The sequence below is a fragment of the Boleophthalmus pectinirostris genome, unplaced genomic scaffold (assembly GCF_026225935.1).
Source record: "Boleophthalmus pectinirostris isolate CB_2022bp ecotype Guang Dong unplaced genomic scaffold, ASM2622593v1 HiC_scaffold_6, whole genome shotgun sequence".
Taxonomy (NCBI): Eukaryota; Metazoa; Chordata; class Actinopteri; order Gobiiformes; family Gobiidae; genus Boleophthalmus; species Boleophthalmus pectinirostris.
The window spans coordinates 6684625-6710203 of NW_026571447.1; the positions used below are offsets into that span (position 1 = coordinate 6684625).

Sequence of the window (25579 nt, forward strand, 5' to 3'; positions counted from 1 at the left end):
ATCGGCCTGACTGGGCGACAGTTGCATGAGGCACTTAGATGAAAACTCTGTAACATGGAAAGGCTCATTTTTATTCATTTTTATTAACACAACATCTTGGCCATCAGGCTTACATGTCTTGGTTCATTTTGTTGACAAATTAGACACAAAAAAACATACAGAGCCAGTTTTTTGTATATATGTTTTGTTCATATGCATTTTTGTACTGAAAAATGGCGTAAAAATTTTGATTGTCCTAATATTTAGTGTTACATTTTTAATAAGTCAAGCTGAGGACATGTTTGAATACTCCTTTTACTAAAACACAGTTAATATTTCATAAAAAAATGTAAATATATTTTCCCATTTTGGCCATTTTTTTTTAGGTTTCAAAATATACTTCCGGGTTAGAAATCACGATATGACACTAGGGAATTCCACTATTGTTACCAAGCAATTATAATGTACACTGGGCCAAAGCTCCTCTAATGTACACAGAGATCTGCATTTGACAAATAAAAATGTACAGAAACACATGCATTTGTTGAAACAATGTTTAAAATATATAATAATATAATATAATATAATTTTTTTAGAATTCTCCCAGTGTGACGTCATCAGTGCTGAACTCTCTAAAATAGAACTCTTTACTTTACTTGTAATTTTCAACACATTTTTCAACTTTTCTTTGCAAATTCCTTCTAAATTGGTGTATTACTATAATTTATATCTTAAAAACTTATTTACAGCAGGTATAATCCCATCAAATTAAGTTAATATGAAGAGAATCATTAAAAAAAACAAAAAAAAAACAAAAAACTGTTACACACTTTAAAATAGACAACAGTCAAAATACAAGCTTGTTAAGTTTGGTGTGCATAGGTGCTACTTTAAGAGGTGATCTATATGCCCCTTTGAGAGAAAATAAATAAATATATAAAATTGAATTAATAATGTTCCATATAAATCTATGTCTGCAATCTGAAATTAAATATTAGAACATCTTCAGATTGGACACTTTTGTTGTTTCTATATGAAAGCTTATATGTTCAGAAAGGTGCATTGTGTAACTTTTTGGTTGAGGGTCCGTCACCTGCTTATTTCTGGATGGATATGCCATTGCTCTGTCTGGAATGTTCCACAGTGTGACATTAAACAGCTCCACATTACATTTTTTTCAATGACAGGTGTTTTTATAGCTTAATATCTAGAAAAACACGCGCTCTGACTGTGAGTGGGATTATCTCTCCTTAGATCTGACCTATAACTTGGTCTCTGTGAAGATAGAAAGGTTTAATGCCACACTGTGAAACATTCTAGAGAAAAGTATTTGACAGAGCCTCCACCAAAAAAGTTACACGATGCACCTTTAAGTGTTTTGTTGCAATTATGTATGTCCCAGTACAGTTTTCTATGGTGTATTCCATGGTGAATTCATCCCCAGTTCAATAATAATAAGTATTTTGAGATTTTTAAAAAAGCCAAATTTTAAAATACTCTAATAATTTGTAGCCTATAATACTGTAAAATAATATTGTTTTAAAGTCATCCACAGTACTAGCCTGATTCATCAGCCAGTTTCACTTCGTGGAAACCGTCTGACCTCGCAGCATTAGGATTTGTTCGCTTGATGGTAGGCGGGTACTTTTTTTTATTTAATCAATCACTGCTATTTGGTCATGACGTATGTAATGGGCCAAATCCCGTAGGAAGAACGGCAATAACGTCTTTCCCCTTGATAAAATCCTTGATCCTTAAATCCTTGATCTCGGGAATCGTTGCCAACACAGACTGTATGTCTTCGTTTACATCCATCTCGACCGCTTTGTTTACTGTTGTGCTGTTCCACCAGACAGGCGCTTGAGTTTGACGTCATGGCTTCACAACTCTTCGCTAATTGGCCGGTGCACGATCTACAACTTTCATGGTTCTTGCAAACTGTCTAGTGTATTCCTATTTCTGACCTAGCAACTTTAGAACATTAGATGACCTTTCAGCAGGACATCTCTAGTTGCAGTATCTATGTTTTATTGTTTATATGTTTTATAATTTGCCGTTTGAATATTCAGTGTTTTCTTATTGTTCTTTTCATAGATCTCTTTAATTACCTCCGCCAAGGAGGTTATGTTTTTGCCGGCGTTTGTCTGTTTGTTTGTTTGTTTGTTTGTTTGTCTGTTAGCAACATAACTCAAAAAGTTATGGACCGATTTTGATGAAATTTTCAGGATTTGTTGGAAATGTGAAAAGGAAGAACTGATTTCATTTTGGGGGTGATCCGGAAGAAATCCTGGATTCTGGATCACTTTGAAATTTTAGTTAACATTGTGGTAAATGGGGCCAAAAATTTTGTTTCTCAATATCTCGGTTAATTATTGACCAAACCCCATGAAATTTGACTCAGGGATGGACCATGGGATCCTCTTTCATATTCCAAAGGCTGATCCGGATCTGATCCAGAAGACTGATTTTATCGCAATTTATATAAAAAATGGGGGTAGTCCTTGGCGGAGGTCTGCGCTCTCTGACTGCTTTTCTAGTTTCATTTAATTTCATTCCATTTGTTTATCTGTCTGTCTGTCTTTTTACTTTATTTTTATTTTTATGTGCAGCTACATCTTGAGGAACATCTCCTGTTTCCTAAAAATGAAGACGGACCACAAAGATGACAGCTCCGGTTCGGCCCCCACCTCCGTTTTCCCTGACTCCACAGCTCCAGCCATATTTACATCTCCAGGACTGATGATTAAGCTGTTGCCTAAAACGGATGCAACATCAGGTAGCAGGGCTCGGGGGGCGCTGAGGGTGAAAAGGGGCGGGGTTATTTATTTCTGGGGTCTTTCATGGGGCTCGCGTGGTCAGGAATAGGGGCGCCATCAATTAAAGACATTCTTGGTCGACGGAAGGCCAGGGCTGCGAGATGAATTGAAGCGAAATCGTAATTTAAACGGTCGCAATTCCCAAATCGAAAATACTAAAATTATTTAAAGGGCCCATATTACGTTGTTTTCTGATCTATTATCATTTTGTTTCCTCTTCACAAACAGAACTGCAGTTGAGGTTTTGTTTTGTTCACACATGTTTAACACAAAAACTTGCATATTTAAGTTGAGTTCTTCTTTCGTTCTCGACAGAAAACTCTCTGTTCCACCTTGTGATGTCATGGGGCAATACAGCAGAGGTGGGACCAAGTCGTTCTTTTGCAAGTCTCAAGTAAGGCCCAAGTCTTTGACCTCAAGTCCCAAGTAAAATACAGTCAAGTCCAAGTCGAGTCCCGAGTCACTGGCCCATAAGTCCAAGTCAAGTCCAAGTCGTCTGCTTTGAGCTTCAACTCATTTCAAGTCTTTAAACCAAAATACCAAATATAGCTTAGATTTTTGCAATTTATATGAATTTTAAACTACGCTGTACTTTAAAAAGTCATTTATATATTTATATTATTTATATATGAGTATTTATAGAAATACAAATGTTTCCTTTTTAAATGTCTTGTCAAGATCTTAGTGCGAATCATTACGGTCAGAATAGAAAGTCTTCTCAAATCACAGGGCTCAAGTCCAACTCAAGTTCTAAGTTGTTGAGCTTCAACTCCAAGTCGAGTCCCAAGTCTTGGTCTATTTTATCAAGTCAAGTCTCAAGTCCTAAAAATTGTGACTCAAATCTGACTCGAGACCAAGTTACAGCTTGCAAGTCCCAACCTCTTCAAAACAGGAAGTCCATCTTCACTAGAATTTGGATAATTTCATTTCTAGAATTGTCAATCTTTACTGAATTAAAGGTAAAACTTGAAAACTACCACTTCATGACATCACAAGGAGGAACAGAGCATTTGGAGCTTTGGAGATGTAGACAGACTAATAATAAAGGATGTGAATGAAATAAAACACAACTCCAGGTCTGTTTTTGATGAGGTAACAACATTATAACTCGACTTAAAGCTCACAAGAGTCCATTTTGCATAATCTATAACCTTTAATTCAATTTCTATTCGATTAGGACGCCACTAATCGACGGACGCCAACCACCCTGGTCAGGAAGTTCACTGTCAGCACAAATATTTATCTTGCATCGTGCTGTGAGACTCTGGAATCCTCTGTAGCTCAGGGGCCACAGCGAGCGGCGAAGGGGCCCCTCACACGCACAGGACCTCTGCTTACACACAGCTCCAATAACACTCACACTTTTCCACTGGCACAAAGCACCAAACGGAAGGCTGTGCTAATGCTTTATGAAACAGCTATAAAACACTTAACGTGGCTGCCAATAGGACATTAAAACAGCAGCTCCGATGTTTGGGGACGACAAAGATTTAACACCACAGTGAAATGACTTTTTCCTTACAGGTTATAATTTTAAATAAACCTGTTTTATTCTGTGCAAATAGATTTAAGCATTTTTACTGCCCATAACAATGTAGATCATAATGGCTGGGATTCAGATTGCATTATAACATTCTATAGATCAGTGTTTGCCAAACTTTTTTTCTGGGGACCTGTATTTTAAAAGTCACAAATCTTCACGACTCAAGTCAATCGACATTATTTGTAAATCACAAAATAAATTTGGGACCATTATTGAACATTAATAAGGATATTTTATTGTTGACTGATTGTATCTCTCTGAACAATTGCTAATTATTACAATTAGCACTGAATTATAAGGCACAATATCAAAAATGTTGAATTCTCTCATCTATTTTCATACATAAGGCGCACCGGATTATAAGGCGCATTGAGCGAAACAACCCTTAAGACTTGACACGTTTTTATTTCCTACGAGGAGAACTCAAATATAGATTGAGTAATAATGTGTTTAATGCAGCTTTGCGCACATTTGTTTACGTTTTACAGAAACAAAACTTAAAACCACATGGCTCATTTGCATAAATTCTAAGCGATTGAAAAAAAAAGCAGCTTACTCCTTGTGTGCTGATGCAGTCGACTTCTGTCGGACTAAAGAACACCACTCAGTGGAATATATGTGAAAATCGGTTCAAGGTCAGTAAGAACAATCAACATTAATACATTAAGTGCACTGGATTATAAAACGCACTGTCTATTTGTCAGACAATTAAGGAATTTTAAGTGCGCCTCAAAAAACTGAAGAGCAGGGGGCGCGCTGAGATGTACGCATATGTATATTGCAGACCTACATGCAGATTATAACAAGGCGACCCATAAAAAATCTCTTGCGACCCACAACCCAGTCTTTGGGAAACAATGCTATAGATAGACTAATATTATTTAAAGGTCCTATATTATGCAAAATAAACTCTTGTGATCTTTTAGCCATGTTATAACCTCCTCAAAAACATACCTGGAGTTGTGCTTTGTTTCATTCACATGTTTTATTATTAGTCTGTCTACATCTCCAAAATGCTCTATTCAACACATAGATGTTTATATAAATGGACATAGCCGCCTCGTTCTAAATCGGAAGTTTGCATGTGGGCGCGTCCAGCTCCTACTGACCCTGGCTCCCATTGATTTACATCATAATATTGTCGCCCCTTTCTCTGTAACTGCTGCCGTGAGCCTCGTCATTTTGGTCTTAAAATGTTCATATTAAAGGAACAGTCCGGAATTTTGGACATAGGACCTCATTTCCTAGTGAGCCAGAGTGTTGGAGACGTGTGGAGACACTTTTTAAAATATTCCACCCAGTCCTTGTATTTGCAGAGGTCGCTGGTGCTAGACTAGTGCATGTCAATGGCCATAGTTTTCCTGCCACTAAAAACAGTCTTACCCACTCCACAAAACACCCAAAGCAAATCTATTATTACACCAGACTGTCCATGTGAATGTCTGTGTCGATAACCAACCTTGCATTTGAAGGATTTATGTCTGAGCAGCAGCAGTGAGTTGTACTTCCTGATAGAAAGTTTGGCAACGGCGGACTGATATCACCTAACACCTATCATACTGGCAAAGTAAAAATTCCACTGCTGCTGAGAAAATAGTCCCTCAACATGCGACAATTCAAGCGATGCAAGGTTAGTTTTATTTCAAACATTATTCTATCAACACAGACATTTAAATCGACAGTCTGGTGTAATAATAAATTTTCTTCTGGTGTTTTGTGGAGTGGGTAAGACTGTTTTTAGTGGCAGGCTAACTATGGCCATAAACATGTGCTAGCCTAGCACCAGCGTCGCTTAGTCCACTTTTTTTTATAAAGTCTGTGGTTCCACCTTGGCAGCTGTTAACTTCATGAAGTTGACAGCTGCCTTTTACATTTAGTTCAGTAGAGATTGGCAACTGAAACGATCAAAATGGTTGTAGTGAAAGTTCAGAGTTTAAAAACACAGTGGAGCACTTCCTGTATTACCACATGACATCACAAGCTCAAAGAATGTTTTCTGTTTGGGAGAAGAACACAAACTGCGCTGACTGTCGATGTAGAAAAACTTAAATATGCTTTGTGAAGTGCTCCACTGTGTTTCTAAACTCCATGCACTTTCACTAAAATCATGTTCATAATTTCAGACTTGGAATTTCCAATCTCTGTTGAACAAAATAAAAGAATGAGAACTTCACATGTCATTTACTTGACACGGGTGTGTTAGAGGAGAAGGAGCAGCCCAAGAACATAGAGAAAAATCCTGCTTACTTGAAAAATGTGAGATTTATTAGGACAAACCGTGTAACGTTTTGTCACAAGGCCTTGATCAGGCAAAGGTTTGCTTCACGACATCACAAGGTAGAACAGAGAATTTTGAGCTTTGGAGATGTAGACAAACTAACAATGCAGGATTAGACACGTGTGAATGAAACAAAACACAACTCCAGGTCTGTTTTTGAGATGGGAACAACCAAAGCTCGCAAGAATCAATTTTGCATCATATTGGATTTTAAAACTTCCTTCCTCAAGATGGACTCTGATTTTCAAGCTACCCAATACTATTTTTTTGTGATGTGTTATATCCTCAGAATTAGGGCTAAAGTCAGTGAAAAAAAGAAAATGAAATACCAATACTAGCTAACATAATGTGAATATTCAGTGGGACAATTCTCTTAAGTCACTCCACCTGCTCTTTATTTATTTAATCTGTCCATATGGACTTATCTTGATCTTGATTCTGACTGCCTGTTTTTATTATGACTGTTCTTGAACTCTGTGTTGCAACCATAAACTGTATAAAGAAGTGGAATAAGGAAGCGCGACGTCATCCATAGCGTTCAGCTCCAGTCAAATGAAGCTCATCGAGGCTTGTAGTTTTAGGGGCGAATTTGGAGCACAGTTGTTATTAATGTTCGTATTTTGATTTAGGGACGAAAGAATGAAATAAAAATACTGGGTTAAAATGAACAAAGACGGATGACATTCTTTCAGTACATGCATCAAGCAGTTTTCCGCTGTTAGGACATCCGACAACAACACAATTACGATGTCCGAACTAAAATATTACAATATCTGAACCACAAACAAAAGCGATATGGTTCAAAAGTCTTGAAAAGATCGGCTTAGACAATAGACGCATCCCACTGGGAAAACAAATGTGGCGGTTTGATGCTCACTTTTTTGGAGGACCCTTCCCAGTATGCATTGCGGGATGACCAGAAGTCCGAAATTTGGGATGCATGTGTAGGAAATGAATTGGAGTCGATGGAGCCAGAAGTGTGCCCATGCTCAGTTCCTATCTTATGTCTATCTTATATCTAGCTAAGTCCATTTATATATGCTATATCTATGGTTGCAACATTGAAATTTCCCTACTCTACAGAGGTAGCCCTGTCACAATAACGAATTTTGAAGTTCGAAATATCGCTGAAATAAATATCGACGATAAACGATAATACTGAAACCAATTTATACCGCTGACATAAAAACGATATAAAAAGAGCAGATTTAAGCCGCAAAAACTATTCTAAATGTACAATATAGTTAAAAAGTCATGAGTTGCAATACATAAACCACACAATGAAACACATCGTTTGCATCTGTAATGAGTTAGTTCAAACTTTTACCTCATAAATCTGATCATAGAGCCAAAAAAAATATATAACTATCAATTTCACAGAAGTGTAACAAAATAAACCCAAATACAGTACTGACCCCAAAAAATAGGATTCCAACTTTCATATATTGAACGATAAGTCAATATAGTAATTATCATGACCGGTCTAGGATCAGATGTGAGATGTGGGCTTTGTGAGGCTTAAAGGTGCACTGTGTAACTTTTCGGTTGGGGGCACGTCATCTTCTTGTTTCTATAGATATGTCATTGTTCTGCCTGAAGATCTACTTTACATTTATTCAATTACAGCTGGTTTTATAGCTCAAAAATACCTAGAAAAACAGGCATTCTGACTGTGAGTGGGGTGGCCTCTCCACAGATCTGACCTGTAAATTGGTCTGGTTTGGTCTCCATGAAGATAGAAAGGCCATACTGCCATACTTTAATGCCATACTGTGAAACATTCCAGAGACTAGTTTCAACCATAGTTAGAACTGAAATAGTGGATGAAGTACTCAATTTTGTAAAAGTACAGATACAAGGGCAAAAAGTTCCTCAAGTAAAAGTAAAAGTATTACATGAAAAAAATCTGCATAAAAGTGTAACTTTTCGGTTGAAGGCCCATCACTTTCTTGTTTCTATGGATATGACATTGCTTTGCTTAGAATGTTCCACAGTATCACATTAAACGGAAGTTCTACCTTACATTTATTAAATTACAGGTGGGTTTTTTTGCTCAAAATACCTAGAAAAACAGGCCTTCTGACTGTGAGCAGGGTCGCCTCTCCACAGATCTGACCTGTAACTTGGTTTGGTTTGGTCTCCATGAAAATAGAAAGGTTTAATACCATACTGTGAAACATTCCAGAGACCACTTTCAATCATAGTTAGAACAGAGAAAGTTATTCAAGTATTACATGAAAAAATCAGCTTAAAGGTACACTGTGTAACTTTTCAGTTGGGGCAGTGCATCACTTTTTTGTCATTCCTCTGCTTAGAATGTTCCACAGTATGTCATTAAAGAGCGCTACCTTACATTTACCCAGCCACAAGTGGTTTTATTGCTCAAAAATACCTCGAAAAACAGACATTCTGACTGTGAGTGAGGTCGCCTCTCCACAGATCTGACCTGTAACTTGGTCTGGTTTGGTCTCCATGAAGATAGAAATGTTTAATATCATACTGCGGCAAAGTAATAACATCTCCATGGAGAAAAGCATCTGACGGACCCTCCACCAGAAAAGTCACACAATAAAACTTTAAGGGTCAGAGCTCAAGAGATTATACAGACTTCCTTCCGCTCCATTTGTCTTCTATTATTTATTTCAGTTGCTGCTGTGACTGCCAGGGGCCCACGCACTGAGACCACTTTCTACCGTAGTTAGAACAGAGGAAGTGACTTGAGAGCAGAGGTGGATGAAGTACTCAATTTTGTTACTTAAAAGTTTGTGTAACTTGTATGTTTGAGGGTCCGTCTGTTTTTCTCCATGGAGATGTGCCTAGAATGTTCCACAGTGTCGCCGTAAACTTAAGAATTGTTAGGTAAAATTCTGAACTTAAAATTGTAATGTAAAATTCTGAACTTAAAATTGTCATGTAAAATTATGAACTTGAAATTGTTATGTAAAATGTAAAAACGTATGTAAAAACTTAAAATTGTAATGTAAAATTCTGAACTTAAAATTGGCACATAAAATGCTGAACTTAAAATTGTTATGTAAAATGTAAAAACTGTTATGTAAAATGTAAAATTGTTATGTAAAATGTAAAAAACTTATGTAAAAACTTAAAATTGTTAGGTAAAATTATGAACTTAAAATTGAGGAGACTTGCAAGTCAAATTACAGGGTAGATTTGTGGAGAGGCGACCCCACTCACAGTAAGAATGTTTTGTTTTTGTTTTTTTAAGATAATTTTGAGCAATAAAAAAAAAAAAACTATAGTTGAATAAATGCAAATAGGTTAGTTTAATGCCATACTGTGGACAATTTAAACCCAAGCATACATCTCCATGGAGACAAATAGGTTGCAGACCCTTTCCAAAAAGTTTTTATTTCTATAGCGTTTTTCACAGACATATATCACAAAGCTGCTTTACAGAACATTTTATAGATTCATTATTCTTTTTCACACCCATCACCAGGTGTGGAAACAGTGCTTAAAGACTAAAAAGTGAAAGTATTCTGCAGAGATTTTTAGACCAATTAAAGGACAAAATGTAGTGATTTTCATGATGAATTCAGCTGATTTTAAGTGTTTCCGTTGATTTCTCAATTTTTGTAGCTGTTTTCGTGTATTTAGGTTTGATCAAAGTTGGGACGGGCTAAAAAAGTCTCAGCCATTTCAAAGTACTTTTTATTTTTCAGTCCAGATCTAAAATGTAGTGAAGTAGAAAGTACAGATACACGTTCTCAAATGTAGTGAAATAAAAGTAAAAAGTATGCACTCTAAAATGTACTTAAAGATTACACAAAATTAACTCTTGTGAGCTTTAGGTCATGTTTAATGTTGTTACCTCATCAAAAACATAACTGGAGTTGTGTTTTGTTTCATTCACACATTGAGAAATGCTTTCTCCAAAGTTCAAGATGCTCTGTTCCACCTTGTGATGTCATCAAGCAGTAGTTTTCACGTTAACAGCTTCTAGTAGAGATTGGCAATTCTGGGGCTGAAATTATCTAAATGAATTTAGTGAAGATGTAAGGAGTTTAAAAACACAATGGAGCACTTCTTGTATTACCATGTGACATCACAAGGTGGAACAGAAAGTTTTTAGAAGAACTGAACCTAAATATGCAGGGTTTGTGCGTTTAACATGTGTGAATGAAAGAAAACACAACTCCAGGTCTGTTTGTGACAGACCTTTAATGTGGCCCTGGGCTGATTTTCTACTAAAATATTTTCATTATATTTTCTATTAAAATATTGGTAATTTTCTGTGGTGCTTATAATAGCAGCGTCTCCAGCGCCTCTGTGCGTGGCCCCTCCCACCAGAGCAGCACAAATAAAGACTTGCCTCTTTCCAAACGCTCTTAAAGGACGATCGTTTTGACTGTTGACCGTGACACCCTCATCAGCAAAATGTCAAAAATGAGGAAAGTGGAGCCGAGTGCAGGATTTTACAAGAAAAATTGACTTATTCCTATTTGCATACAAGAAATTGTTAAAACACTGTGTTGAAATTGCTTTTTTTTTTTTTTTTTTAGTTTCAGGTTGTTCATAATATTAGAATATTTTATAAAAGAAAGTGTTCATCTATTTATAAAGATTTCTGTAATAGATTTGCGTTTCTCTGCACAAATATTTGAACTTATTGCTGTTTTTGGGGTTTATATGCCATGAGTTTTCTGATCCAGCCCCTTTGGGATCAAAGTAGGTTGGATACGGCCCCCGGACCAAAATGAGTTTGACACCCCTGGCCTAGACAAAATGCATTGAAAGTACTTTATAAATACTAACAAAGCTATAATAAAGCATTTATTATTATGCATTTTACTATTAACTAACTTTTATTATGTGTTCCCTAATCTAAAGTGTCACACATAGATCAGATAACAGTATATTATGGGCCCTTTAAGTAAAGTACAGATACCTAAATTTGTACTTAAGTCTTGCATTTTTACTTTTGTGCTTCATTACTATCCACCCCTGCTTGTGAGACACTCCCTCCTTCAGAGCCTCTGTAGTCCTAACTGTGGTCAGAGTGAAAGAATAGAAAGAAACATCTGGAACACGATAGTCCCTCACTCTAGTACATCTGGAGCACAATAGCTCTCGTCTGAAAGTTAGAAAAATCCAGTAGCCGGTGGTGAAGGCCCCTCAGCTGCTCGTAGGCTTTGTCCGTTATCACAACACGGCGTTAATATCCAAAGACAAGCTCACTTTGCTCATGTTAACGTTGACTTCATACTGTGGCTTCAGTGTGTTTGGAGTGTCAAAATCAAGGCTGTGCGTATGTCAAACACAGATCACATTTACAATCATAGCAAAATCTGAAACGCCAGAAACCAAAACACTAAAGGCTTTTTTCTATTGTTGAGTGTAGAGTTTGAATCATAGTCAAATGAATAAGACTGTTGTGTATTTCTGCATTTTCTTTTCTCAATGGAGATGTTATTGCTTCATCTGGAATGTTTCACAGTGTGGCATTAAACAAAACCTCTCTATCTTCTTGGAGTCCAAACCAGACCACGTTACAGGTCAGATTTGTGGAAAGGCGACCAAGTTCACAGTCAGAACGTCTTTTTTTTTTTTTTTTTTTTTTTTTTGAGGTATTTTTCAGCTATAAAACTACCTGTAATTCAATAAATGTAAATTAGAACTGTTTAATGTCACACTGTGGAACATTCCAGGCACAGCAATGACATCTCCATAGAAACAAGCAGGTGACGGACCCCCAACCACAAAGTTACACAGTGCTCTTTTAATTTGATGGGATACCTGTTGGCCTGCATGTTGTAAATATACGTAATAATTTTACACCAATCAAATAATTAACATTTTAAAAACAACAGAGCATTTAAGCTTTTTTTTTTTTTACAAAAAAGGTTAGGGTTAGGGCCCATACAGTTGTATTTGTCAGGGAATAATTGCAGTGTACATTAGAGGAGTTTTAATTCAGTATAGTCCACTGCACAGTTAGCGTGACGTCATCATTTCCAACCGTTAAATTATGTAAAATTATGAACTTGAAATTGTTATGTAAAATTCTGAACTTAAAATTGATAAGTAAAATTCAGAGTTTAAAATTGTCATGTAATATTATAACTAAAAATTGAGAATTTAAAATAGTTATGTAAAATTATGGACTCAAAATTGTTAAGATAAATTATGAACTTAAAATTGTCTTGTAATATTATAACCAAAAAAAAAAATCTGAATTTAAAATAGTTATGTAAAATTATGGACTCAAAATTGTTAAGATAAATTATGAACTTAAAATTGTCATGTAATATTATAACAAAAAATCCTGAATTTAAAATAGTTATGTAAAATTATGGACTCAAAATTGTTAAAATAAATTATGAACTTAAAATGGTCATGTAAAATAATGAACTTAAAATTGTAAGGTAAAACTCTAAACATAACTCTTAATTCTGAACTCATTATATATTTATTTTTATTTATTTGTTTATTTATTTATTTCATTCATATCATATAAAAAGACATCAGCAGTGTCACAGGAGCAGAAAGAAGAGTAATCTTATGTTATCTGCCCCCTTTTCCCTTTTCTAGACAATACATCAACACTGATGGTTACTAAACATTATAACTAAAAACATTATGAACTTAAAATGTTAGGTAAAAGTCTGAATTTAAAATGATCATGTAAAATTTCCAACTCAAAAAATTCTGCACTTAAAATGGCTAAATATTGTTAAAATTGTTAAATATAAATATGTAAAAAATTATTATTATTATTATTATTATTATTATTATTATTATTATTATTTATTATTTATTTATTTATTTATTTTATTTTTTTTTTTTTTTTACAAAAACATTGCTTAAATCATGTGTCGTGTGGACTGACCTGTCTCTCGGTCAGGTCTAGGTTGACGGCGATCTCGTAGCGCCTTAGTCTGGTCAGGTAGTTGTGGTGGGCGAACTCTGCCTCCAGCTCCCGGATCTGCTCCTTGGTGAAGGCCGTGCGCTCCTTCCTGGGTTTACTGCTCACGTCCGATTTATAATTCCCGTCCTGTGACTCTGAAACCAAACACCACACATTTTTTTTAAATATCTTATTACGTAAAATTGACTCTTGTGAGCTTTAAATTACGTTAGAATATGCTGCTACCTTCATCCAAAACAGACCTGGAGTTGTGTTTTGTTTCATTCACACATGTTTGAATACCTTTTTATTATTAGTCTGTCTACATCTTCAAAGCTCAAAATGCTCTGTTCAACCTTGTGATGTCATCAAGTGGTAGTTCCTCAGTTAACAGCTATTTTTTTCTTTCTTTTTTTTTCTTTTCTTTATTCAAGATTTACAATTCAAGGGATGAATTTATCTTATTGATTCTCATGAAAGTGCGTGGAGTTTAAAAACACAGTGAAGCACTTCCTGTATTACCACATGACATCACAAGGTGTAACAGAGATTTCCATTTGAGAGACCAATTCAACCTAAAGATGCAAGGTTTGTGTGTTAAACGTGTGAATGAAACAAAACACAACTCCAGGTATAGTTTTGATGAGGAAACAACATTATAACAAATCAGAAAATAGTGTAATATGAACCCTTTAATCCTTTATTTTTAGTCTGTCCACAAGCTCAAAATGCTCTGCTCCACCTTGTGATGTCATCATAAAGTGAGCAGCTATTTCTAGTGAAGAGGTTTCAACAAAACAAGTTCAAAAACAGTAGATGGAGCTTCAAAGTTGGGCAATTCTTGGGCTGCAAATGATCCAAATGATTCTAGTGAAGGTGTATGGGGGAGCTCTTCCTGTATCACCAATTAATGACATCACAAGGTGGAACGGAGTGTTTTCAGGTGGAGAGAAGAACTCCTCAAGCCTTAGCACGCAGGGTTTCTTTGTTAAATGAATGAAATAAAACAACTCTATGTGCGTTTTTGATGAGGAAACAGCATTGCAACATTGATTTTTAACTTTTTTATTTTTACTTTTTCACTTTGAGCAGATTTATAAGCAAGAACCGAGCGCTGTGTGGCAGGTGCAGAGTGGTGTGCGAGGAACAATGGGGACTGTCCATCACACTTTACAGTTGGGACTTTGTTTATGGAGACTTTAAGTGGCTGGAAGGACTCACGCCTGCTGCACACATGTGGGACTTTAACTATGCTCTCTTTACAGCCAATAAGAGCCCCATCTGCACCCAGCTCTCAACGAAACCAGGCCTGTTTCGGTTTCATTCAGCTGTGAGGTAAATCTCTCTCTAAAAGTGTTGTGTAACTTTTCCGGTGGAGGATCAATATTCTTTTGTCTGAAATGCTTCACAATATGGCGTTAAAGCTTTCTGTCTTCATGGAGACCAAGCCAGACCAAGTTTTTAGGTATTTTTGAGCTATAAAACCACAGATATGTGAATAAATGTGATGTAGAGTTGTTTAAAGTCATACTGTGGAACATTCCAGGCAAAGCAACGACATCTCTGTAGAAACAAGTAAACTCTCAACCAAGAAGTTACACAGTGCATCTTTAAAGGCCCTGATTTGTCCCATGTTTTTGAGCATAATTTGTCCCAGTACATATATGTTGTATAAACAGCTCTTATGATCAGGAAGTGCATGATAGGATGCTAGTTGCTGTTAGCTTCACTGTGGCAGTGAAACTCCACTGTGGTCTCGGAATGTATAAAGAAAAAATGTGTTTGCTGTGTAACTGTGGAGTATTGTATTGTCCTTTAATCAGGAAGTACACGTTAGGATGCTGGTTGTTAATTTTACTGTGACAGCTCGTGAGGTGAAAATGTGTTCTCTGCATAACTGTGGAGTATTTTATTGTTCTGTGATCAGGAAGTGCACATTAGGATGCTAGTTGTTAGTTTTACGGTGACGGCTTGTGTGTAATTATAAAGTATTTAATTGTCCTACGATCAGCAAGTGCGTGTTAGTATGCTAGTTGTTGTTAATTTTACTGTGACAGATCTTGAGGTAAAAATATTTTTGCTGTGTAACTGTGGAGTATTTTATTGTCCTATGATCAGGAAGTGCACATTAGGATGCTAGTTGTGAGTTTTATTGTGATGGCTCGTGTGTAATTGTAGAGTAATTTATTGTCCTATGATCAGGAAGTGCACGTTAGGATGCTAGTTGTTTTACTGTGACAGCCCATGAGGTCAAAATATCTTCACTGTGTAAGTATGAAGTATTTTATTGTCCTATGATCAGGAAGTGCACGTTAGTATGCTAGTTGTTTTACTGTGACAGCCCATGAGGTCAAAATATCTTCTCTGTGTAAGTATGAAGTATTTTATTGTCCTATGATCAGGAAGTGCACGTTAGGATGCTAGTTGTTTTACTGTGACAGCCCATGAGGTCAAAATATCTTCACTGTGTAAGTATGAAGTATTTTATTGTCCTATGATCAGGAAGTGCATGTTAGGATGCTAGATGTTAGTTTTACTGTGATGGCTCGTGTGTAATTGTAGAGTAATTTACTGTCCTATGATCAGGAAAAGCACATTAGTATGCTAGTTGTTAGATTTACTGTGACAGCCCATGAAGTCAAAATATCTTCGCTGTGTAATTATGAAGTATTTTATTGTCCTATGATCAGGAAGTGCACATTAGGATGCTAGCTGTTATCTTTAAAATATCTTTGGGACATAACTATAAAGTATTTTACTGTCCTTTGAGCAGGAAGTGCACGCTAGATGCTAGTTCTTATCTTTAAAATATCTTTGTTGCTTAATTATAAAGTATTTTAGTGTACTGTGATCAGGGAGTGCAGGTTAGGATGCTAGTTGTTGTCTTGGAAATATCTTCCGTGCATAATTATAAAGTATTTTGTTGTCCTATGATCAGGAAGTGTACGTTAGAATATTAGTTGTTGTTAGCTTTACCGTGACAGCTCTTGAGGTCAAAATACTTTCTGTGCATGATTACACAGTATTTTATTGTTTTACGATCAGGAAGTGCACGTTAGAATGCTAGTTGCTGTTAGCTTCGCTTCGAAAGTGAGGAGTAATTTTGGACCACTGCAAACAGTTTGAAGTGATCCAGTTCTGTTTTTCACATTTTTAAGATGGTAAAAATCAGACACAGCACTTTTCAGACATTAGAATACAATTTCAAAATGATTGTTCCAAATCTGAATTGCTTCTAATCAGTATAGTATAGTATAAAAGTAGATGACTGTTTGAAATATAATGCGGGCCTGTTTTGGTCATTTAGCCATGTGTATAATCCAGTCAATAAGGTACAGGGATCAGTCCTGACAGTAGAGTTTCATTTGGAAAGGCATCTGGTATAAAATAATTGCCAAATGTGCCATGATACTTAAAATGACAAGATCTATGCGTAAGTTTTGATTATACAGCTTAGTTAATTTAGTTTGTTTATCAGAGGCTATGTTGTGTACAGGAGCATTACTCAAAGAATGTTAAGAAATACTGAAGAGAAGCTTTGTACCAGACTTTTCCACCTGCGGTTTCTGAGACATACAAAACACAGAACACACAAATAGAATAAAACAATGCACTCGATACACAATTACAATGACATTAAAAGCTCTATCCCCTCTGTTCCCACTCTGCTCCTCATAGACTCTTGTGAGCTTTCATCCATGTTAGAATATTGTTACATCTTCAAAAACATACTGTACCTGGAGATGTGTTTTGTTTCATTCACACATGTTTGAGCAACCCTTTATTATTAGGATGAATCCATAAATCTCAAAATGCTTTGTTCCACCTTGTGATGTCATGAAGCAGTAGTTTTCAAGTGAACGTCTACATCTATATGTTTTAACTGTCTATATGTTCCACATTTATATCAGGATTTTTTGTGCTTATATGTCTTGCTTCTACCCTACTGTTCACAGTATTGATATGTATAAATGTGTAAGTCTGTGTGTGCATATTGGTGCTGTCAAAAGTATTGCAGTTGAATAGTCTTTGTAATGATGTTGTAGTATGTAGGGGTGTAACGGTACATGTAATCTTGTCGAACCGTTTCGGTACAGGACGTTCGGTTCGGTGCATGGCTCTGCATAAGTGAATTTGCGCAATTTGTGTGTGTTTACATTCCACCACTACATGTGCACTACATGGAAGGATGTGCACTTACTGCACACTATGTGGACAAGTTGTTTTTTCTGGCCAAAAAATTTGAAGATTGAGTAAAACTTCATACTGGAACTGTTAGTGCTGCGCTTTACTTTTTGAAAAGTTTTGTTTACCGTTTACAAGGAATACATTTTTTATAACAATTCAAACATTTGTTGCTTATTTAAAAATATTTTATTTAACTTAATAGTATTACCAAGCAGCACTTTGCATCCCCCCCCCCCCCCCCCATGTATAATGTTAAAACTAATTCTTGGTTTAATAAATACACAAATAAAGAACAATCAAATGGTTTTCCATTTTGTTTCCATACTGTACCGAAAATGAATCAAACCGTGACCTCAAAACCCAGATAAGTAGTGAACTTTGTGTTTTTTGTGTACCGTCACACCCCTAGTAGTAAGTCTCTATATGTGTCTATGTAGGACCTGGGTGGGTGGTGGGTGGGTGATTGTACTGCCCAGATAAATAACATACACGTTGGAGCACTTCCTGTATTACCACATGACATCACAAGGTGGAACAGTGTTTTCAGTTTGAGAGAAGAACTCAGTATGCCTAAATCTGCAGGGTTTGTGTGTTAACCGTGCGAATGAAACAAAACACAACTCCAGGTCTGTTTCTGATGAGGAAACAACATTATAAAACAGATCAGAAAATAGCATAATATAGACCCCGTTATAAGTCTATGTGTCTGTATACCCCACGAGCTGTCTGATAAAAGATTCCTTGTCACTATCTATTTCTCTTTCGATGTTTATTCATTATTTTCGTCCTCTAATTTAACCACAAATTGATTGCGTGTGCCTTTTCAATCTGGAACCCATTGCGAAATCACACCACATCTCTGACTTCTCTTCCACTGTATATTTGAAGTGTCCGCTCCTTTCGACTTTCCCTGCGTACGGCCTGATCAAATATTTGACGTGAAATGAGGCAACAAATAAATAACGCCGAGGGAACGGATCCAAGAGAATGATCAATTAAAACATATGTTATTTGTATCACGGCCCCGTCCAGAAATGTCAGCTCCACTCGGCCCCATCAGCTCAGAGTCACAGCATTTGTTTGGGTATTTCCATAAACGTTCCGACGAAAACATGCTGGCTTAATTTGCTCCTTCAGACTTTCCTATTGTGAGCTGGTGTGTGGTTTGTGTGAAAGCTGTGTGATTGCATGCTAATTCCTGCGCCGAGCTGTTGTGTTGGTGGTGTTTTTTGGTGCCCTGCGTGTTAATCTGGAAAGAAAAATTGAAAAGATGCTTTGTTCCATTCTGCAGTTCCTGAGATGTACAAAAAAAAGAAAAAATAGAATACACAAATAGCATAAAACAACGCGCTCTACACACAAACAGTGATTTAAAAAAAAAAAAAAAAAAGACATTCCCACCCTGCTTCTTTTGTGCCCTTAATCAGATACAAGACTTGTGAGTTTTAAAGGTTGTATGGAGGATTTTTTTTGTTTCAAATTGTTAAGGAAAGTTCAAAATAGCATTATAGACATGCAGCAGCTTTCTAATTATGATCACCAACAATAAAAGAATGAAAATCCATCAACTGTGGATGTGGTGGGACCAGCTAAACATCAGCCAATAGATAAAGAGGCTACTTCGTTATCTATTCGCTGTTAGGTTGTCAATCAAACTCTCTATGTTTTTAGCGTAACTGACTTGCCGGCGCACTGGGATTATGTGGTTTATGTTCGCCTCTCACGCATTCCACATACGCAAGACATGTTTACTCAACCAACACAAAGGATCTTAGTGTCTTTCTCGAACTGTAGCTTCCTCGCAGTTTGCACAAAGTTTGTTGCGATCGCAGACAAGAATCCATGACCAGTTAGCGCAAAAGAGAGTCGGTTTTTGAGGTCACCGAAAGAAGAAGAGAAGGGAAAAGAAGCGAAGCCAAACTAAGATGATTCTTGGAGATTCCTTTCAGCGAAGGCGTGCACTGAAGCAGGAAAAGGGTCTAAATCAGACCTGGGCATTGTACAGTTCCCGAGCCACATACGGCCTTTTGTTTGACTCTGATCGACCCGTTTAAGCTCATTTGGAATTACAAAATAAACATATTTTATAATTTTACTAATTTACTACTAATTTTACTACTTTTATAATTTATTCCATTTTACATCTTGGTTTTAATTTTGTTACTTCCCTTACCCAAACGAGCTGGGTCGTAACACTCATGCATGGACTAAAGCTAGCCAGGCTGGCGCCACCTAGTGCCTCCACTCAGTTTCATTTCTCTCCAGCGACTAGGTCAGGAATCAAAATACACTAGGTGGTTCGCAAAAACCCTGGAAGTGTGAGTTCGGGCACCAGCCAATCAAATATTCAGTGTTATCAACGATTCCCGAGATCGAGGATTTAAAGCCAGAACAAAGAAAATGTTTGGTGAGTTTCATAAAGGGGAAAGACGTGATTGCCTTTCTTCCTGCGGGATTTGGGAGAAGCTTAATATACCAGCTAGCCCTGTTAGCGGCGCATTACATACATCATGACCAAATAACAGCGATTGGTTAAATGAAAAAAAGTACCCACCTAGTGTCAAGCAAACAAATTCTAACACTGCGAGGCCAGACGGTTTCTACGATGTGAAACCAGCTGATGAATCAGGCTAGACTAAAGCTGCATGCATTCTGTTTATTTTAGAGGTGTTTTTTCTTTTCTTTTTTTTTCTTTTTTAAAGAAATTTTTTTTGTAAAACAACCTCACTTTTTCATTGCTTAGTCATAACATAAACTCTTACCAGTCTTACCAGCTCATCAAAACAATGATATTTGCTGCTTTTTATAAAGAAATACAGCTAAAATTATGCAGAATTGAGTGAAGCATTTTGGCCTGGCCCTCCACAATAATTTATGGAAAAAAATAATTGCCCATCCCTATAAACAAGCATGATTTCTAGTGTAAGAAGGAGGTGTTTCTACTTGGGGAGCTGTGTGTCTGTGTGTGGCCAAACGGTCGCTGTATTTCTCTTTCCTTGGAAAATCCTCTATGCGACCTTAAAGTCATGTTATAATGTTGTTCCCTCCTCAAAAACATAACCGCAGTTGTGTTTTGTTTCATTGACACATGTTTGAGTAAGTCTTTATTATTAGTCTGTCTACATCTCCAAAGCTCAAAATGCTCTGTACCACCTTGTGATGTCATGTAGTGGTAGTTTTTGAGTTAACAGTTACCTTTTATATTTAGTTTAGTAGAGATTGGCAGTTCTAGAGTTGAAATCATCCAAACGATTTTAGTGAAAGTGTGTAGAGTTTAGGATGCTTGTTGTTGTTAGTTTTAGTTTGAAAGCAAAACTCTGCTCTGTGGACCATCATAAACTGTTCTGAATGAACTAGTTCTGTTTTTTTTTTTTTTTTTTTTTTACGTTTTTAAGACGATAAAAATCTTTCAAGACATTAGAATACAGTTTCAAAACAATTGTTCCAAAACTGAATTGCTTCTAATCAGTGTAGTATAGTCTGAAAGATCAACAATTCCAGGGCTGAAACGATCCAAATGATTCTAGTGAAGGTGTATGAAGTTTGAAAACACAGTGGAGCACTTGTTGTAAGGAGTATTATCTGTTACATAAGGGTGAGTTGTTGTACAGTTGTAGGGAGTATTATCTGTTACATAAGGGTGAGTTGTTGTACAGTTGTAGGAGTATTATCTGTTACATAAGGGTGAGTTGTTGTACAGTTGTAGGGAGTATTATCTGTTACATAAGGGTGAGTTGTTGTACAGTTGTAGGGAGTATTATCTGTTACATAAGGGTGAGTTGTTGTACAGTTGTAGGGAGTATTATCTGTTACATAAGGGTGAGTTGTTGTACAGTTGTAGGGAGTATTATCTGTTACACAAAAGGTTGTTCTGCAGTTGTAGGGAGTATTATCTGTTACATAAAAGGTTGTTCTGCAGTTGTAGGGAGTATTATCTGTTACATAAGGGTGAGTGTTGTACAGTTGTAGGGAGTATTATCTGTTACATTAGGGTGATTTGTTACACAGTTGTATAGAGTATTATCTGTTACATAAAGGTGAGTTGTACAGTTGTAGGGAGTATTATCTTTTACATAAGGGTGACTTGATGTACAGTTGTAAGGAGTATTATCTGTTACATAAAGGCGAGCTGTTGTTCAGTTGTAGGGAGTATTATCTGTCGCATAAGGGTGAGTTGTTGTACAGTTGTAGGGAGTATTATCTGATACATATGACCAAGTAGTTGTACAGTTGTAGGGAGTATTACCTGTTACATAAGTGTGAGTTGTTGTACAGCTGTAGGGAGTATTATCTGTTACATAAGGGTGAGTAGTTGTACTTTTGGTTTAATATATGGAAGATGGAACAGTACTTTTTTGGGGGGTTAGTGTTTATCGTGTGTACATTTTCTTTGTTTTTGTTTTTTTTTGTCATGTGGTGATACAGGAAGTGCTCCACTGTGTTTTTAAACTTCTTACACCTTTACTAGAATCATATGGGTCATTTCAGCCCTGGAATTTCTCATCTCTACTTAAAAAAAAATGTAGCTGTTTACTTGAAAAGTACCAGCTCATGACATCACAAGGTGGAACAGACCATTTTGAGTTTTGGAGACTAATAATAAAGGATTATTCAGACATGTATGAATGAAACAAAACACAACTCCAGGTCTGTTTTTGAGGAGGTGACAACATTATAACATGGCTTAAAGCTCACAAGAGTCAATTTTGCGTAATATAGAACCTTTAATAACTTCATTCTCCTGTTTATTTTTTTTTTCGCAGTTCATGATATTTTTTTTTTACTTCAGCATTCTACACTTCATTTAATACTGCGTTTTGGTGACAGTTGTACACGTCAGAAGCTGCAGTCTTCACCTATGACCCAGGCTTAGCTCCGGCCTCAGTGCAGCCAAAAGATCTCCCTCTAATTAAGAGAGTATTTTTACAAAACCAAATGAAGGAGCCAGGAGAAGATGAGGGGGGAGAGAAAGAGAGAGGCTCCGCACAAGTTCTATTTGTAGTAAAGAGCTCGAAAAGACGTTTATATTTTTATATTATGAGTCCTGCTAATTTGATCTCTATACTCATTTGCATTTGTTTCATATCGTGGATTTAAACCGATTTTTAGTTTTGTAGAGATCTTAAAAATAGGTCAGGTTTCAACAGCTAAATTTGTTGGAAATGATGCTGTGAATTTGAACATAAGCCCAGTTCCACAATATTGACTTTCACTATTAAAGGACATTTTCCGGACTGCCCCATTGACTGTGAACGCCTCCACATAGGACAAGGTTCAAAGTTCAAATGTGAATTCACTTTTTTCAACTGTAGTGCCCCGTTCTGTCTCGTGAAGTACTGCAGTTTTGTCAGACTATAATGTATTACAGCCAGTGGTAGATGAATTACTCAGTTTTGAAAAGTACAGCTACAGGAGTACAAGAGTTAAAAAGTTACTCAAGTAAAAACCAAAGTATCACATGAAAAAGTAAAAGTACTCTGCAGAGACTTTTAGAACAATTAAAGGACAAAATGTGGTGATTTTGACAAAGAATTCAGCTGTTGTACAGTTGTAGGGAGTATTATCTGTTACATAAGGAGTTGTACATAACAGTTGTGTTGTAGGGAGTATTATCTGTTACATAAGTGAGTTGTTGTACAGTTGTAGGGAGTATTATCTGTTACATAAGGATGAGTTGCTGTACAGTTGTAGGGAGTATTATCTCTTACATAAGGGCGAGTTGTTGTAAAATTGTAGGGAGTATTATCTGCTACTCTGTTACATAAGGGCGAGTTGTTGTAAAATTGTAGGGAGTATTATCTGCTACATAAGGGTGAGTTGTTGTACAGTTGTAGGGAGTATTATCTGTTACATAAGGACGAGTTGCTGTACAGTTGTAGAGTATCTGTACATAAGTTGTAGGGAGTATTATCTGCTACATAAGAGTTGAGTTTATTGTTGTAGGGAGTATTATCTGTTACATAAGATGAGTTGAGTATTATACTAAGGAGTATTATCTCTTACATAAGGCGAGTTGTTGTAAAATTGTAGGGAGTATTATCTTGTTACATAGGAGTAGTTGTACAGTTGTACAGTTGTAGGGAGTATTATCTCTTACATAAGGGCGAGTTGTTGTAAAATTGTAGGGAGTATTATCTGCTACATAAGGGTGAGTTGTTGTAAAATTGTAGGGAGTATTATCTGCTACATAAGGGTGAGTTGTTGTACAGTTGTAGGGAGTATTATCTGTTACATAAGGGAGAGTTGTTGTACAGTTGTAGGGAGTAAATGACATAATATTAAAGGTGCACCATGTAACTTTTCGGTTGGGGGTCCGTCGCATGCTTGTTTCTATGGATATGTCATTGCTCTGCCTGGAATGTTCCACAGTATGACATTAAACAGGTGGTTTTATCCTTTGAAAAAGAGGCATTCTGACTGTGAGCGTGGTCCCCTCTCCACAGATCTGACCTGTAACTTGGTCTGGTTTGAAAGGTTTAATGCCATACTGTGAAACATTCCAGACAAAGTAATAACATTTCCATTGAGAAAAGCATCTGACCACAAAAGTTACACAATGCACCTTTAAGAAAATAAACCAAATAATAAATATCAGACTATCAGGTCCTATTCTGTGACTGGTATTTATAACGGACAAGCAAAATGTATCTCAAACCGACAATGCAGTACTTTTTCAACGTGTATTCACATGAAGACAAATGAATAAAACATAAAAAATGAACTAAAACAGCTTTTCCGAAACATATTGAAGTCTAAGTTTTGACAATCCGTAATATTTCCAGTTGGAATACAGCCGTGTGTTGTCAAGTTGTGGTCTTTCAAACAGACTTTTCAAACAGACTTTTTTGATTAGAGTTGCTTTTAGATAGCACTTTACTACTTTCAAAGCAATCAAAATGTTTTTCATCAACGAACCACTCATCCATTCACACACATTCAACACCAGTGTACACAGACAATTGCCCAAGGACACAACAACAGCATTCATCTGTGGGAGCTGGAATCGAACTGCCAGCCTTCAGACAAGCGCTCTTACCAACTGAGCTACTGTTACTTAAATAAAAACTGTACAATTAAACGCAAGAAATGTTGATGGCAAAGTTACAAATCTTTAATTTCACTTCAAGTTGGATTATATCTATTGATTCCTAATACACGCTCAAAATATTAATATCATAATAGTGAGCGCTGGTTATTTAGAAAGAAAATCCAGTTGTTTTAAATCTATACTGTCTATTGAAAGGAATACATGTGCCAGAGTAATGGTATTATTACTATATTTTACTTACTACTACTACTACTACTACTACTCGCACTTTTTGGCAGGTAGAACCAAGACTAGGCTAGAAAATCATGTCTTTTTGTCAACTTTACTTTCAAAAACACACAGACTTATACAGGCTTTATGGATTTTTTTATTGATAGAGTGTAAGTGTAATGTCGCAAAGATTTTCATATATCTTATTTTCATGATTGATATTTTTGATACGTATATGTTTTGTTTTGGGTTTTTTTTTTCGATATTTTGTTCAGTCCTGATTGTGAGTGCCAAATGCTACAGCAGACGTCCCTGTGCCAGTCTCTGTGCCCGTCTCTGTGCCCGTCTCTGTGCCCGTCTCTGCGCCCCATCTCTGTGCCTGTCTCTGCGCCCATCTCTGTGCCCGTCTCTCTGCACCCATCTCTCTGTGCTGCCCATCTCTGCTTGCCCGTCTCGCCTCTCTCTGCCCATCTCTGCACACATCTCTGTGCCTGTTTCTGTGCCCGTCTCTGCACCCATTTGTACCCGTCTCTGTGCCTGTCTCAGTGCCCTATCTCTGTGCTGTCTCTGTTTGCCCATCTCTGTTTGCCCGTCTCTGTTTACCAGTCTCTGTACCCGTCTCTGTTTGCCCCTCTCTGTACCCATCAAT

General features: G+C 36.6%; 1 protein-coding gene across 1 annotated transcript in view; it reads right to left on the bottom strand.

Moving 5' to 3' along the window:
* Positions 1–25579, bottom strand: part of meox2a (mesenchyme homeobox 2a) — a 42129-nt gene that overhangs the window by 1639 nt on the left and 14911 nt on the right. The window contains exon 2 of the mRNA XM_020923724.2: positions 13467–13639. Within this exon, the coding sequence (XP_020779383.2) occupies positions 13467–13639 (173 nt within the window). The remainder of the gene's footprint in view (positions 1–13466; positions 13640–25579) is intronic.